General features: G+C 48.3%; 1 protein-coding gene across 2 annotated transcripts in view; it reads left to right on the top strand.

Moving 5' to 3' along the window:
- The first annotated feature begins 823 nt into the window (after nucleotides 1-823).
- The window catches only part of LOC126281888 (myrosinase 1-like), a 47,442-nt gene continuing 32,867 nt past the window's right edge, over nucleotides 824-15,398 (top strand). The window contains exons 1-3 of one of the 2 annotated variants that reach the window (XM_049981204.1): nucleotides 824-975; nucleotides 13,428-13,561; nucleotides 15,234-15,368. In XM_049981204.1, the coding sequence (XP_049837161.1) occupies nucleotides 840-975; nucleotides 13,428-13,561; nucleotides 15,234-15,368 (405 nt within the window). In that variant the 5' untranslated portion in view covers nucleotides 824-839. Of the gene's footprint in view, nucleotides 976-13,427; nucleotides 13,599-15,233; nucleotides 15,369-15,398 lie in introns of both variants that reach the window. The other variant, XM_049981203.1, reaches the window with a different exon arrangement.

Here is a 15,398-nt window from a genome sequence, read left to right as displayed (position 1 = left end):
ATCGATATTGACTCAAACAGAAAAGAAAGTTACATACACGCCCAGCGCAGAAAGGGGATATATATTTTTTTGTCGGAGGAAAACGCCTTATAACCTAACAGAGTTGAGTCACACCACCTCTTTATCCCATCTCATTGACGATAAGGTGGAATAACATGGCAGAACATAATCTTCCAGCTTCTGCAGCTTATTTTCCTTCTCTTCCTGCTATTTCTCCCACCAGTAAAATGAGCTCGCAGATATTATTCTATCAGAGCACAAGCGTGCTCTCAAGCTTCGTAAATGGCCTAACATAGGATACCAGGCGCTCAAAGCCACTGTGCAAACTTGCTAATCTGACGTGCCCGAAAGGGAAACAGAATTCTATAAAAGGAAATTAGGATAGGGTGTAACACAAACACAGTACTGAGAAGTAGTCTCAACTTGTTTAAGGAGGCAATAAGCAGCTAAATCACGAGGACTGCACAAGGATTCGAAGTTCGCTTCTCAAGTAGTATTGAGTAGATATTACATCCTAGCAGACATATTACTGATCGAAGTCTTTACCCATTGTGAAACTGTATGATGCCTACCATTTAGTAATAGTTTTTACCAACCGCACTATTGCTACTCAAATGTACTCGTATTATTCCTCTTTCAGTTACTGATAACATACTACACCAACCCGAACTCGTTGTTGCACAAGAATAAGGTAGTAATCAGATTCCCACGGTAATAATCAGCGATAGCCAACGTTTATCACTTTGTCTCTTCGGCGATGAGTAATATTATGAAGTGGTTTATAGCGTATATATAAGACACACACTGCAAACGCTTCGTGGCAACGCTGACCTCTCAAAATGCTGAAACCGACACTGTTGGCAGCCCTGTTAACTGTTGCTGCGGCACAGACTGCAGTCAACCAATTTCCGGATGGTTTCCTTCTAGGGGCCGCCACAGCTGCTTACCAGATTGAAGGAGGCTGGAATGAAGATGGTGAGTGTATCACAGACGTCAATGAGATCTTTACTGTCAGGCTGTCAACATCGATGTACCGCAGCTACTAGCAGAATATCTGCAAACTGTCCTTTTCATTTGGAGCCTGATAATGGCTTAAAAGAGTAACCTCCATAGACCTTTCACTGCACATATAGCTCAGTTCCAGTATTATAAACATGCCGTTTGCTAATATTTAAGCAGGCTCAAAATGATCTGATGTAGTAATTCTGTGTAACTTTGAATGGCATACAATTTAGATTATCGTTTACAATGGTTTGTTTTAGGAATATCGATGCAGATAAAATATGCTAACAATTGATCACTTCATATATAACTGAACGACATTTTTCAGAGTACTGTATTTACATTATTACAGAGATTCTGTAAAAATTAATAGTCTATAAATATTCGATATATGTGAAAGCTTTTGTGTTGATCTTGTAACAATAATAGTATATAGCTAAGAGAAAAACGCAACAGTACGTAAATTTATATCAAAGTTGTTACTTTAATTTTGTGGATGACCTATACTTATTATAAAAATAGATTTATCTATATGTGTGAATGCGCGTACATTCAGTGAAAAAAGTCACAGGACAGCGATGTACGCATATACATATGGCGGTAGTATCGCGTACACAGAGTACAAAAGGGCAGTGCATTGGCGCAGGTGTTATTTATACTCTCTAGATTGATGTGAAAGGGTTTCCGACGTAATTATGGCCGCAGGGCAGGGACTAACAGACTTTGAAAGCGGATTAGCCGTTACTGATAGACGCAAGGGACGTTCCATGTCGGAAATCGTTAAGGAATTCAATATTCCTCGATCCACAGTGCCAAGAGTGTGCCGAGACAACCAAATTTCAGGTATTACTTCTCACCTTGGACAATGCAGTGGCCAAAGGCCTTCACTTAACGACACAGAGCAGCGACAAAACCATCGAGTTGTCAGTGCTAACAGCTAAACTGCGTGAAATAACAACAGAGCCGCGCGGGATTAGCCGAGCGGTCTACGGCGCTGCAGTCATGGACTGTGCGACTGATCCTGTCAGAGGTTCGAGTCCTTCCTTGTGCATGGGTGTGTGTGTGTGTTTGTCCTTAGGATAATTTAGGTTAAGTAGTGTGTAAGCGAGTAGCATGGAGAGCTGCATCAAACCAGTCTCGGGACTGAAGACCGCAACAACAACAGTGTGTAAGCTTAGGGACTGATGACATCAGCAGTCCCATAAGATTTCACATACATTATATCATTAAATAACCATAGAAATCAATGTGCGGCGTACGAAGTACGTATCCGTTACAACAGTGCGTAGAAATTGGGCATTAATGAACAATGTCAGCAGAAGACCGACGTCAATGCCTTTACTAACAGCACGACACTGCCTGCAGCGCCCCTCTAGGGCTCGTGACCGTATCAGATGGACTCTAGCCGATTGAAAAACAGTGCCCTCGTCAGATACGTCTCCATTTCACTTGCTAGGAGCTGATGGTACCGTTCCAGTGTGGCGCAGACCCCAGGAAGCCATGGACCCAAGTTGTCAACGAACCACTGTGCAAGCTTCTGGTGGCTCCACAACGGTGTGGGCTGTGTTTACTGGAACGGGCCGGGGCCTCTAAAACAACTGAACCGGTCATTCACTGGAAATGAATATGTTCGGCTACTTGGAGAGGATTTGCATCCATTCATGCACTTCATGTCCACAAACGATGGCGGAATTTTTGTGGATGGCAATGTGCCATGTCTCCGGCCCACAATTGTTTGCGATTAGTCTGAAGAACATTGCGGATAATTCGAGTGAATGGTCTGGCCATGCAGATTGCCCGACAACAAACCCATGGAAAGTTTATGGAAACTAATCGAGAGGTCAGTTTGTGCACAAAATCATACCTCGGCAACACCTTCGCAATTATGGACGGCTTTAGAGGCCACATGGCTCAATATATCTGCATAGGACTTCCGACAACTTTTTGAGCCTGTGCCACATGGATTTGTTGCACTACTCGGGGTAAAAGGAAGTTCAGCACGGTATTACAGGACCTCCCTCCTCACGTCAGTTATGTACGTATGTTTGCCCTAAACTACTGGACCGATTTCAACAAAACTTGGTACACATATCACTTACTGACAGAAGATAATCACTAAAAGAGTAAGAACCACCTGTCTATCAGAGATGTGGGGATGGAGGTGAAAATGCAGTGTAGGCCACGACGTGCGAAATTCCATACTTCATTCATCCTGTATTTGAGATAGCGCTTAGCGACTTGCTGAAAACATTAGACAATGTCAAACCATTAAGAAACATTTCCTGGCTATCAACCAGCAGAAAAATGACGAAAGGAAAAAGGTTTGACGCATGCAGCGTTAAGCATGACATTTTCATTCAGTACTTCTTTACTAATAAATGCATTCGCGACAAATTTTCCAGACAGTATTCACATATACCACTGAATGTACCAACAAATTTATGGCTTTGCATAACGTTTAGTTCAGGAAATACACTCCTGGAAATTGAAATAAGAACACCGTGAATTCATTGTCCCAGGAAGGGGAAACTTTATTGACACATCCCTGGGGTCAGATACATCACATGATCACACTGACAGAACCACAGGCACATAGACACAGGCAACAGAGCATGCACAATGTCGGCACTAGTACAGTGTATATCCACCTTTCGCAGCAATGCAGGCTTCTATTCTCCCATAGAGACGATTGTAGAGATGCTGGATGTAGTCCTGTGGAACGGTTTGCCATGCCATTTCCACCTGGCGCCTCAGTTGGACCAGCGTTCGTGCTGGACGTGCAGACCGCGTGAGACGACGCTTCATCCAGTCCCAAACATGCTCAATGGGGACAGATACGGAGATCTTGCTGGCCAGGGTAGTTGACTTACACCTTCTAGAGCACGTTGGGTGGCACGGGATACATGCGGACGTGCATTGTCCTGTTGGAACAGCAAGTTCCCTTGCCGGTCTAGGAATGGTAGAACGATGGGTTCGATGACGGTTTGGATGTACCGTGCACTATTCAGTGTCCCCTCGACGATCACCAGAGGTGTACGGCCAGTGTAGGAGATCGCTCCCCACACCATGATGCCGGGTGTTGGCCCTGTGTGCCTCGGTCGTATGCAGTCCTGATTGTGGCGCTCACCTGCACGGCGCCAAACACGCATACGACCATCATTGGCACCAAGACAGAAGCGACTCTCATCGCTGAAGACGACAGTCTCCATTCGTCCCTCGATTCACGCCTGTCGCGACACCACTGGAGGCGGGCTGCACGATGTTGGGGCGTGAGCGGAAGACGGCCTAACGGTGTGCGGGACCGTAGCCCAGCTTCATGGAGACGGTTGCGAATGGTCCTCGCCGATACCCCAGGAGCAACAGTGTCCCTAATTTGCTGGGACCGGTGCCAGGTCGACGGGCACGTGCACCTTCCGCCGACCACTGGCGACAACATCGATGTACTGTGGAGACCTCACGCCCCACGTGTTGAGCAATTCGGCGGTACGTCCACACGGCCTCCCGCATGCCCACTATACGCCCTCGCTCAAAGTCCGTCAACTGCACATACGGTTCACGTCCACGCTGTCGCTGCATGCTACCAGTGTTAAAGACTGCGATGGAGCTCCGTATGCCACGGCAAACTGGCTGACACTGACGGTGGCGGTGCACAAATGCTGCGCAGCTAGCGGCATTCGACGGCCAACACCGCTGTTCCTGGTGTGTCCGCTGTGCCGTGCGTGTGATCATTGCTTGTACAGCCCTCTCGCAGTGTCCGGAGCAAGTATGGTGGGTCTGACACACCGGTGTCAATGTGTTCTTTTTTCCATTTCCAGGAGTGTATGACGTCGTAAACACTGAGATGCCTGAAAAACTGCCGCATCGTGGATGACGTTTAACTATATTACTTCTTTGTTACTAAATCTATCAGTAAAATATTTCGCAGCAGTATCCACATGTTCCACTGAATGAACCTACAAAGATATGTCATTCTTCGACACATAGTTCAGGAGATACGACACCATAAACATTGAGCTGCCTCAAAATGACATTGCAGTGTGAAAATAGAGATACGGGAGAAATATGTACACAAATACGAGTGAATGTGTTAAATATGTGCGAAATGTATTTGGCACGTACGTATGCGATCAAAGTCACGTGTCTGGAGCTCATGTTAAATGCCTGGTACTTCAGCGAAATTTCGTGCACGTATTAGTTCCGAACTGGAATAAAATGTGAGAACCACCAGAAGCCGACTGGGGTAGGTGTGATAAAGAAGAAGAGGGGAGGTGGACGAGCAAAAAGGGAAGAAAAGGAGATGGGCATAGATAGAAGATGGCTTGCGGAGTATCTGTGTAGATGTAGATGCAGACGTAGATGGACAGAGTAACGGTGAGGTGGACAGAGAGTGAGGAGTGGAAGAAGTAGACAAAGAAAGAAAAGAGAAATAGATGGAGAGAAATAGGGGATAGGAAGAGATGGGCACTGAGAAGGAGAAGAAGGAAGTAGATAGCGAGAGGGAGAGGAGGAAATGGACAGAGAAATGGAAGAGGACTTGATTGACAAAAAGAGGGGAGAGTAGAGTACTGAGGAGATGAACAGCCGGAGGTGGAGGCAGTGGATGGAGAGAGGAAGGGATGGACAGAGTGGGGGGAAGGAAGTGAACGAAAAGAGGGGAGGAGAAGATTGATTATGAGGGGAAAGGAGGAGAGTGACAGAGAAGAAGCACATGAACAGAGGAACACGAAGAGATGGACAGAGGGAGGGGGGAAGAGCCGATAGACACAGTGAAGCGTATCAGGAGATGGATGGAGGGGGGAACAGAAGGTGATCGAGAGTGAGTGTAGAGCGGAAGAAGTGGACAGAGAGATGGAGTGTAGTGAGTGGAACAGAGAGGAGGAAGGAGGGGATCATATAATACAAGACTTGCATAAACACACACCTGGGCAACCCCGGATACAGAGCTTGTTGTAACTGCGACCGGTTGAAGTGACGGAAAGTGCGGCAGGACCCGTGGTGTGGCCCGCAAAGAACAACACAACGGGATCAGATGGACATGACCAACGAAGGACGGAACGAACAACGACAAGTTCGAAACAGCGGAGTCACGAGAAAACCTAACAAGAACGTCCACTCATACATGGAACAAGAAAGTAAATAAGCTGCCTAAGGCTAGGTGATATGTACAGAGATGTAAGCAAGGTTAGATTCGCTGGCTCAGCTTTTTTTTCTCTTCTTTATTGATTTTCAATTTCCCCCGAAGGGGGGCGGGCTGGCAGCAGCTTAGTACGCTGCTCAACAGCCTACAGACTTTTTGGTGAGAAAATGAAGAATAAAGAAACAAGGAAAAACACGTGGTAAAATGACGACTTAAAGCGTAAAACGGCTAAAAATGCGGAAAATTAAAACAGAAAGCAAAAGGGGTTGGCAATGTCGATAAAATACACTGGAATCGGACAAGTAACATAGTAGACACACAGTTAAAAAAACATGGCGACAGTCTGGTTTCTGTTCGCAAGACATAAAAAAAAATCCCACCCAGCTACGGTATGATGGCTGTTCGCTACACGTTCCTAAAGACACACCACGGAACACTCACTGGAAAACACACACTGTGAAACACTGCACGAAAAACGGTGGCACAAATACGACACTCCTGAGCGAAAGGCAGATGGGGGCCGGGACCTGGAGGAGGGGAAAAAAAGGAGGGAGGAGAGGAGAAAACGAAACGGGGGGGGGGGGAACCAAGGAGGGAGAGGACTCATAAGGGGGGAGAGGGGCAGGGCAGACACGAAAGGGAATAAGAAGAGGCAGAGGAGGGAAATGCAAATGGACTCGGGGGAGAGAAGGGGGCAGCGAGAGGGGAGGTGGGGAAAAAGGAGGAAGGAAGGGGGGAGAGGGAGCCCAGGAAAAGGACAGAGGACAGGAGGGGGAGTGTGGGTCAGAGTTGATAGGAGGGATAAATGGAGGAAGAGAGGGCATCATCCGGGAGGGGGCGTTGATAAAAGCCACCTTCGGAAAGGAGATTTAGGGTGTAGAGATGGAGGGTAGGGGGGATACAACAGTGAAGACGTGGTAGGGGTGGGGATGGGAGAGGACAGGAGCAACCAGGGGGTAAGGGGGCTCAAGGAGGCGGGAGGTGTAGAGGATGCAGATATGTTGGAGGAATAGGAGTAGATGGGGGAAAGGGATGAGATCATAGAGGATCCGCGTGGGAGACCAGAGGCGTTTACGGAAGGCGAGGCGGAGTGCATGATGCTCAAGGATCTGGAGGGACTTATAGATTTTTGGGGGGGGGGGGGGGCAGATGTCCCTGCAGGACTGGCATAGTAGAGGATGGGACGGATTCAGGATTTGTAGGTGTGGAGGATGGTAGAGGGGTGCCACCCCCATGTCCGGCCAGAGAGGAGAATGAGGCACTGGTGGGCTTTGGATTGGACGGAGCGGAGATGAGGGATCCAGGTGAGGTGACGGTCAATGGTGAGGCCAAGGTAGGTGAGGGTGGGGGTCAGGCAGACAGGACGGGCGCAGACAGTAAGGGAGAAATCCAGGAGCTGGAATGAGCGAGTGGTGCGACCTACGATGATTGCCTGGGTCTTGGAAGGATTGATTGTCAGGAGCCACTGGTTACATCATGCAGCAAAAAGGTCAAGTTGATTCTGGAGAAGGCGTTGGGACTGTTGGATGGTAGGAGCAAGGGCGAGGAATGCGGTGTCATCAGCATATTGCAAGAGGTGTACTGGAACGGGGGGTTGGGGCATATCTGCCGTGTACAGGAGGTAGAGGAGAGGGGAGAGGTCAGAGCCCTGTGGCACACCAGCAGAGGGGTAGAAGGTGTGGGAAGTGGCATTATGGATGGTAACACAGGAGGGGCGGTGGGAGAGGAAGGAAGCTATCAGACAGATGTAATTAATAGGAAGGGTGTAGGTTTGGAGTTTAAACAAGAGACCGGGATGCCAGACACGGTCGTAGGCCTTTTCGGGGTCAAGGGAGACAAAAATGATGGAGCGACAGGAGTTAAGCTGGAGGGAGAGGAGATGAGTGAGGCGGCAGAGTTGGTCATGAGCAGAGAAGGAAGGTCGATAGCAACATTGGATGGTGGGGAGGAGGTGGTTTTGGCTGAGGTGGTGATGGATGCGCCGGGAAAGGATGGATTCCAAGAGCTTGCTGAACACCGATGTGAGACAGATAGGAGGATAGGAAAAGGCATCAGATGGAGGCTTGTTGGGTTTTGAGAACGTCAGGATACGGGAGGTTTTCCACAGGTCGGGACAGAAGCCAGAGGCAAGAATGACATTCTAGAGGGTGGCAAGGATTGAAAGTAAGGAGGGAGGGCAGTGTTTGAGGTGGCAGTAGGAAATGCAGTCGTGGCCGGGAGCAGTGTTGCGTTTAGTGTGGAGTGTGAGGCCGATGTCCTGTGTAGTGATGGGAGTGTTAAGTTCAGATGGTGGTGTGTGGCCCAAGTACTGGAAGCTAGGAGCAAGGGGAGGAACAGAGGTATTCGTACGGTCCATGACGTCAGGGAAGAGGGAATAATCAAAGTGGGGATCATCTGGGATGGAAAAAGACATCTGAGAGGTGAGAGGCAAAGTGGTTTGCCTTACTGAGGTTGTCAGGAAAGGGATGGTCATTAAGGAGGAGAGGGTACTGGGGGGCGGTGCGGTTCACAGTAAGGCGGTGGAAAGCAGACCAATACTTGGAAGAGTTTATGGGGAGCGTGGTGTTGAGTTGGGTACATGACTGGCGCCAGACACGACTTTTCTTTGCTGTAAACCTGTTGCGGATGTGTCGCTGTAATTGCCGGTGGCGGGTAAGTGTATTCCGGTCATGACTGCGGAGAAAAGAGCGGTAGAGGCGGCGGGACTCTCGAAGGAGGAGGACGGCCTGTGGAGGTAGGGCAGGGCGGTGAGGCTGGATGGTTTTGGTGGGAATATGGGTGGCGACGGCGTCAGACAAGGTCTGGTGCAGGAAGGCAGAAGTGCGAGAGACGTCATCAGGAGGTTGGAGGGTAAGGTCGTGGCTGGCAACCTGGGTGTGAATGGAGTCCCAGTAGGCATCCCAGTTGGCACGGGAGTAGTCATGGACAAGTTTAGGAGGGACGTCAGGGCGAGGAGCGTTGTGGGCATGGCGACCATTAGAGATAGGGAGGAGAACAGGAGCATGGTCACTGCCAATATGGTCAAGGACATCTGTGGTGATGCGCCCAATAAGGTTGGGAGAGGCAAGGACCACATCGGGAGTGGTGTTGGATTTGGGTCGGGTGTGCTGAGTCAGGGGAACCAGGTCTCCCTGGAGGGTGGTGAGAAACTGATGCCACCGCTGGAGGTCGGCAGGATCACGGCTGTGGATATTGAGGTCGGGAGCAATCACGTAGGTGGAAAAGGTATGGTCAATGTGGGCCAGGAAATCGTACAGGATGGGGGTGTGAGGGCAGATATAAATGGTAAGGGTGGGGAAGAAGAGGCTGTGGGTGAGATGCTCGGCAGGATTGTTAAGGAGAGGTTGGGGCTGGACAGGGAGGTGTTTGAGGTGACCTATAGCAACTCCACCACACACCAAAGGGTGGGGGTTATCGGTTCGGTGAAGGGTGTAAAGAGCCGTGGAGATGGAGATACGGGGTTGAAGGAAGGTTTCATTTATGATGAAGGCATCCACGCGGTGTTGATGGAGGTTGTGGAGGAAGAGGAGTTTGTGGGTGGGCAGGGAGTGAATGTTGTGGTACAGGATACAGTAGGGTTTTTGTACCATGGGAGGGGAGAGTTAGACGAGGGTGGTGAGGGGGGTGAAGTGGCCCTGGTTGTGGGAGTATGTGGCATAGGTGGTAAGATGGAAGATGGAATGGGCAACGAGGGCAATTTGGGAAAGGGTGTGGGAGCACTGAAAGGGGTGGATGTATTGGAGCACTATGGTGATGAAACGGATGATGTCCTCTGCAGTAGGCGGAGGGCAGAGCGAGTTGTTGGGGTGGATGGGGTCATCAACAGGACAGACAGTGACGGCGATCTCAGGGGTGACTGGAGGAGGTTTCGCTTTATACTTCGAGGAGTAGTTAGGATGTGGTTCGTTGCAAGTGTTGCAGGAGGGGGGATAGGTGAGCTTGGGGCAATTCTTGAGAAAGTGTGAAGCTTTGCAGTGGGGACAAGTAGGGGGGCTTCTTGCAGCCAGAGGTAATGTGGTCATTGTACGTGAGACAGCGTTGGCAGCGGTAGGATTGGACTGGGGAACAGGAGGGGTCCACCTTATGACAGCGATTGTAGATGAGGGCTCCCTTGTTGAGGAGGCGGTCAATGGAGGATGATTTGGTGAATATCCGTGGATTTCAATGTCGGGCCGGGAGTTGAGTTCCGCCAACACCTCAGCCTCCGTGATCACGGGGCTAAGATTTGTGATCACAGCGGTGAAGGTCGGCGGGTGTAAGGGAGGTTGAGGCTGATTGGGAGATGACGGGGTGTGGTAGGAGGTGAGGGTTGCACGTTGGCCAAATTGGATACAGGGAATGTGGGAGAGGAGATCGGTGTGGAAGGAAGAATTGGGGGTAATAACGACCGAGTCCTTGCGAGGAATCAGAAGGGAGATGGGGGCATCGGTGTAGTATTTCCGGATGGAGAGGGTGAGGGAGCTGGCATCAAAGAATTGAGGGTCAGGATTGGAGATGACAAAGGTGTGGGTGGCAGGCATGGCAGGGGCAGTGGCCGGGGTCGCGTCCATGGGGGTGGGTGGGTCACGGGATTGTTTTTTTTTTTTTTTAGGAGATTTCAGGGGAAGGGTCAACATTCGGGCGCTTTGGAGGTTTCGTGGTCATGACTGGGTGGAGAGGGGGCTGGGGGACGGGTTGCAGTGGGAGATGGCGGGGGGCAGGACCACCCTGAGCAGCGGATGACGCAGAGGGAGTGGGCGTGGGTGTCACAGAGACAGTGGAACGTCGAGCCGAAATCCGTGCTGGCTTGGAGCCCGACGGAGGTGGTGCAGGGAGCGGCGGAAAGTCAGTAGCTGTTGATGGGAAGATGCACCCTGAGAGTAGCCCACGCAGTGCTAGTCCTCGATGCAGAGGTGAGGGAATCCAACCCTCGAATGGCTGGCTCAGCGAGAGGCAGACAATTAAATACTCTATCGGGGTGCCGCTATTGGCCGCTGGGACCACGTGTTCCACTGTGGCGCCCTCTTAAAGCCGGCCAGGAGGCGCGCGCAGCCACTTACGGCCCGATGGTGCAGCGACTTCTAGGGGTCTTCGACGTCCATGCCGTCTGGCGGGGATTCAAATTCCGCGACGCGCGGTACCAGACAGCTGTTAATAGAAATACCTTACAGTGATCACGAATTATTTTTCAGAGGCGTATACAAGTTACACGCTTCACTCTTCATACAGACGATATACTCTAGTATGCCATCTTATAAATATCCATTTACATGTGAGCAGTAGTCTGTGACATCATTGTACGAGCAATTAATATTTTTAATCACGTTTTCGTAGACTAAGATTAATCTGGTACCTATGTAGGTCTGTTGAAATCTGTGCAGTGATTTCCCTTGAGATACACATGAAATCATTCCAAGAGTGTCCTTCCTGTCGTCCTTCTTGTTTTCCGAATGTGTCAGCGCAGTATGGCGGAAGATATTTTCCTTGCAACTGACGGTAAGCGCCTTCCTCTCCAAATTATGCAAAAACTGAAGGCATCTTACATTCTGTATTTCTATGTTCACTCCTGGCATCTATTAACCAGGTAGTGTAATGATTTGTGAATAATCGACAGCAGTCGCAGCATCTGCTGAGATGGATATGTTTTGTTTTTCACCATCGTTCGGCTACCAGTTTGTTTAAATGATTTTTACTCTGGTACATTAGCTTACAGGTCTATGCCTGAGAGAAACATAATTCAGTGTGACAAAAAATTCCCAAAGATTTTATTTGAAAAACCCACATATGTATAGTATAATAAGAAACTATTTTTCTACTCATTTTTAATGTAACACTGAGCAGCTCAGCCGGCTGCTGTGGCCGAGCGGATCTAGGCGCTTCAGTCCTGAATCGCGTGACTGCTACGGTCGCAGGTTCGAATACTACCTCGGGCATGGATGTGTGTGATGTCGTTAGGTTGGTTAGGTTTAAGCAGTTCTAAGTTCTAGGGGACTGATGACCAAAGATGTTAAGTCCCACAGTGCTCAGAGCCATTTGAACCATTTTTGAGCAGGTGAACGTAGTGTAAATGCTTGACTGCAATGTACTTGTGTAGCTGTAATCACGTAGGATTTGTGCACTGTCGATGCCGCTGGGAGAAACTGTGAAGTCATGCGCTTATCGATCGTTATCTCTGCTGCCAGAAATGTAGCTCTGGAGTGAATACGAAGAATGCTCTGACGTGATGAACACTACACACACTCACGATTGGAACTGTGTTGTGGCCGGAGTTCCGACACAGTTTTACTGCCGATACATGAATCATCAGAGCGACGGCCTGCATCAGAGATTGGAAATTAAACGACTTGGACAGTCGTAAATAGACTACCTCGTCGATCCTTCTTTAACAATGTCTGCAGTTTTCAGTATAATTTGCATAATTCAGCGTTCTCCCCCACGGGCACACTCTTTTTTTCTTTTTTTAAACGTTTGCCCTTCCTGTCTCAGATGCCATTGCTTGGTCGAGTAGTTATTTCATCTTTGACACTGCCAAATTGTATAGAAAATTTCATATGTTTCCCTGCTCTCATGCAGCTGTTGTACATTTAGGATCTGCCTTACCACTGTAGCCAGTCACTTTCCCGCGGAGAAACGATAGTGAGGGTTACAGATTGCTAGCAGACCCTGGTTTCTTTTCATCACCAAGATTGTGATTGAAATTTCTTGAGAAGATTCCGCTACAACGATAAACGCCTTTGTTTTAATGATGTCCACCCCCAATCCTGTATCATTTTAGTGACATCGTCTTCCCAATTTCGCGTCAGTAAAAAACGTGCTGCCCTTCTTTGAACTTTTTCGATGTACTCCGTCGATCCAATCTGGTAAGGCTCCCACAGCGCGCAGCAGAAGAGGACGGACAGGCATCCGTTTTCTATGTGACGCTATTTCGACAAGCCCACATTCAGCTGCTTAAAAATGCTATATCTGTGACTTCAAAATTCAGTACTGAACTTAAGAACATTTGTAGCTTCATAGGTCATTATGTAAGCTATGCTGAAGAATCGTAACCACCTTGCCAGCTGATGATGACAATAAATAGATCAGTTGTATGAGACCGTTCGCAGGACAATTCATTGCAGTATGGATTTATGTTTAATTGAAAGATGATTGAAGAACCGGTATTGAGAGCGTCCTGCTGATAATCTCTTGGTACTCGTAAAATAATTGTTTCATACTAGCTACTTCTCTCAAATGATATGTATTATGTATAGCTCCTGCCATTCGATAGAAATATGAACCACTGTGCAACGATACCTATTCGTGTATGCAGGCAAGGGCGAGAACATCTGGGACCACATGCTGCACGAACACCCGGAGTACGGCACGAATGGCGACAACGGCGACGTGGCCTGCGACTCCTACCACAAGTACCAGGAGGACGTGCAGATGCTGAAGGCGCTCAACGTGAGTACTCGCTGGCGTTACGCAGGCGTGGCACTCGGTGAATCTACACTGTTTTGATGCGTTTCTATTGCAGCAAAGAGATCCTATCTACACATTAATATACTTTCCCAGATTTCTAGGAATCTATACTGTCAACAGTATCTGATGCAACTGTTGTCATCTTTTGTTGTACTCAGACAAAAATTAATATAACATTGTTTCATTGACGTGTATTATACCATTTTATAATACACTACTGGCCATTACAATTGCTATACCAAGAAGAAATGCAGATGATAAATGGGTATTCATTGGACAAATATATTATACTAGAACTGACGCCTGGGCATTGAGACAAACAGAGCTTGGATGGCATGTACAAGTACAGCTGCCCATGCAGCTTCAACACGATACCACAGTTCATCAAGAGTAGTGATTGGCGTATTGTGACGAGCCAGTTGCTCGGCCACCATTGACCAGACGTTTTCAATTAATGAGAGATCTGGAGAATGTGCTGGCTAGGGCAGCAGTCGAACATTTTCTGTATCCAGAAAGGCCCGTCTAGGACGTGCAACATGCGGTCGTGCGTTATCCTGCTGAAATGTAGGGTTTCGCAGGGATCGAATGAAGGGTAGAGCCACAGGTCGTTAACACATCTAAAATGTAACGTCCACTGTTTAGAGTGCCGTCAATACGAGGCATCACAACAACGTTTCACCAGGCGACGCCGGTCAACTGCTGTTTGTGTATGAGAAATCGGTTGGAAACTTTCCTCATGTCAGCACGTTGTAGGTGTCACCACGCCACCGGCGCCAACCTTGTGTGAATGCTCTGAAAAGTTAATCATTTGCATATCACAGCATCTTCTTCCTGTCGGTTAAATTTCGCGTCTGTAGCACATCGCCGGCCGAGTTGGCCGAACGGTTCTGGGCGCTACAGTCTGGAACCGCGCGACCGCTACGGTTGCAGGTTCGAATCCTGCCTCGGGCATGGATGTGTGTGATGTCCTTAGGTTAGTTAGGTTTAAGTAGTTCTAAGTTCTAGGGGACTGATGACCTCAGATGTTAAGTCCCATAGTGCTCAGAGCCATTTGAGCCATTTGTAGCACATCATCTTTGTGGTGTAGCAATTTTAATGGCCAGTAGTGTATTTTGCATCAGGTAGTGTAAGTAGGCCCAAAAGTATCCTTTCCTCAATTCATTTTTTATACCTGTATTAATTTTTTCCTGCGTTTCTTTTAAAAAGTTGACACTTTTCATGGGTACGTCTCGCGCTGTCACCCAAAGTGTCGTGGCTTGAATGTATCCCCTTTACGTTTACCACATCTGCGGATGTAGGTGTATATCATTTCGATAGCTGTGCCTAAATGCTGTAGATAATGCGGTAAATAAAGTATCATTAAACAAATCTGGGTGGAAAATTAGTATGGGAGAGGCCCTTGTGCTTCGTAACAAAATCCTCTTGAAGAATCTCTTCCTGTCGAATAAGAAATTAGAAAACGTACCTTCAGCTGAAATCTTACATTTACAAACGTGTACCATCAATTCCTGTTTAATTGTATGTATCATTTGGCGCTTGTAATTTAAACAATCCTAATTATATTCGTCTCACATTATTACAGTGGTGTCTTCCACACGAACAGACTTAAAAGTTCTATAAAGTATCTCATGTCATTCCCCTTGTTTGTGAACAGGCAGACGTGTACCGCTTCTCCATCTCTTGGGCGCGCATCCTGCCCACTGGAGACCTTGACGTCATCAACCAGCCAGGCATCGACTACTACAACAACCTCATCGACGAGCTGCTCGCCAACGGAATCCAGCCCATGGTAAGAGAGACACATACATGGCTCTGAGCA

Source organism: Schistocerca gregaria, chromosome 7 (genome assembly GCF_023897955.1).
Source record: "Schistocerca gregaria isolate iqSchGreg1 chromosome 7, iqSchGreg1.2, whole genome shotgun sequence".
Taxonomy (NCBI): Eukaryota; Metazoa; Arthropoda; class Insecta; order Orthoptera; family Acrididae; genus Schistocerca; species Schistocerca gregaria.
Note: the sequence above shows the minus strand (reverse complement) of the source record. Positions and strands in the feature narration are given on the sequence as shown.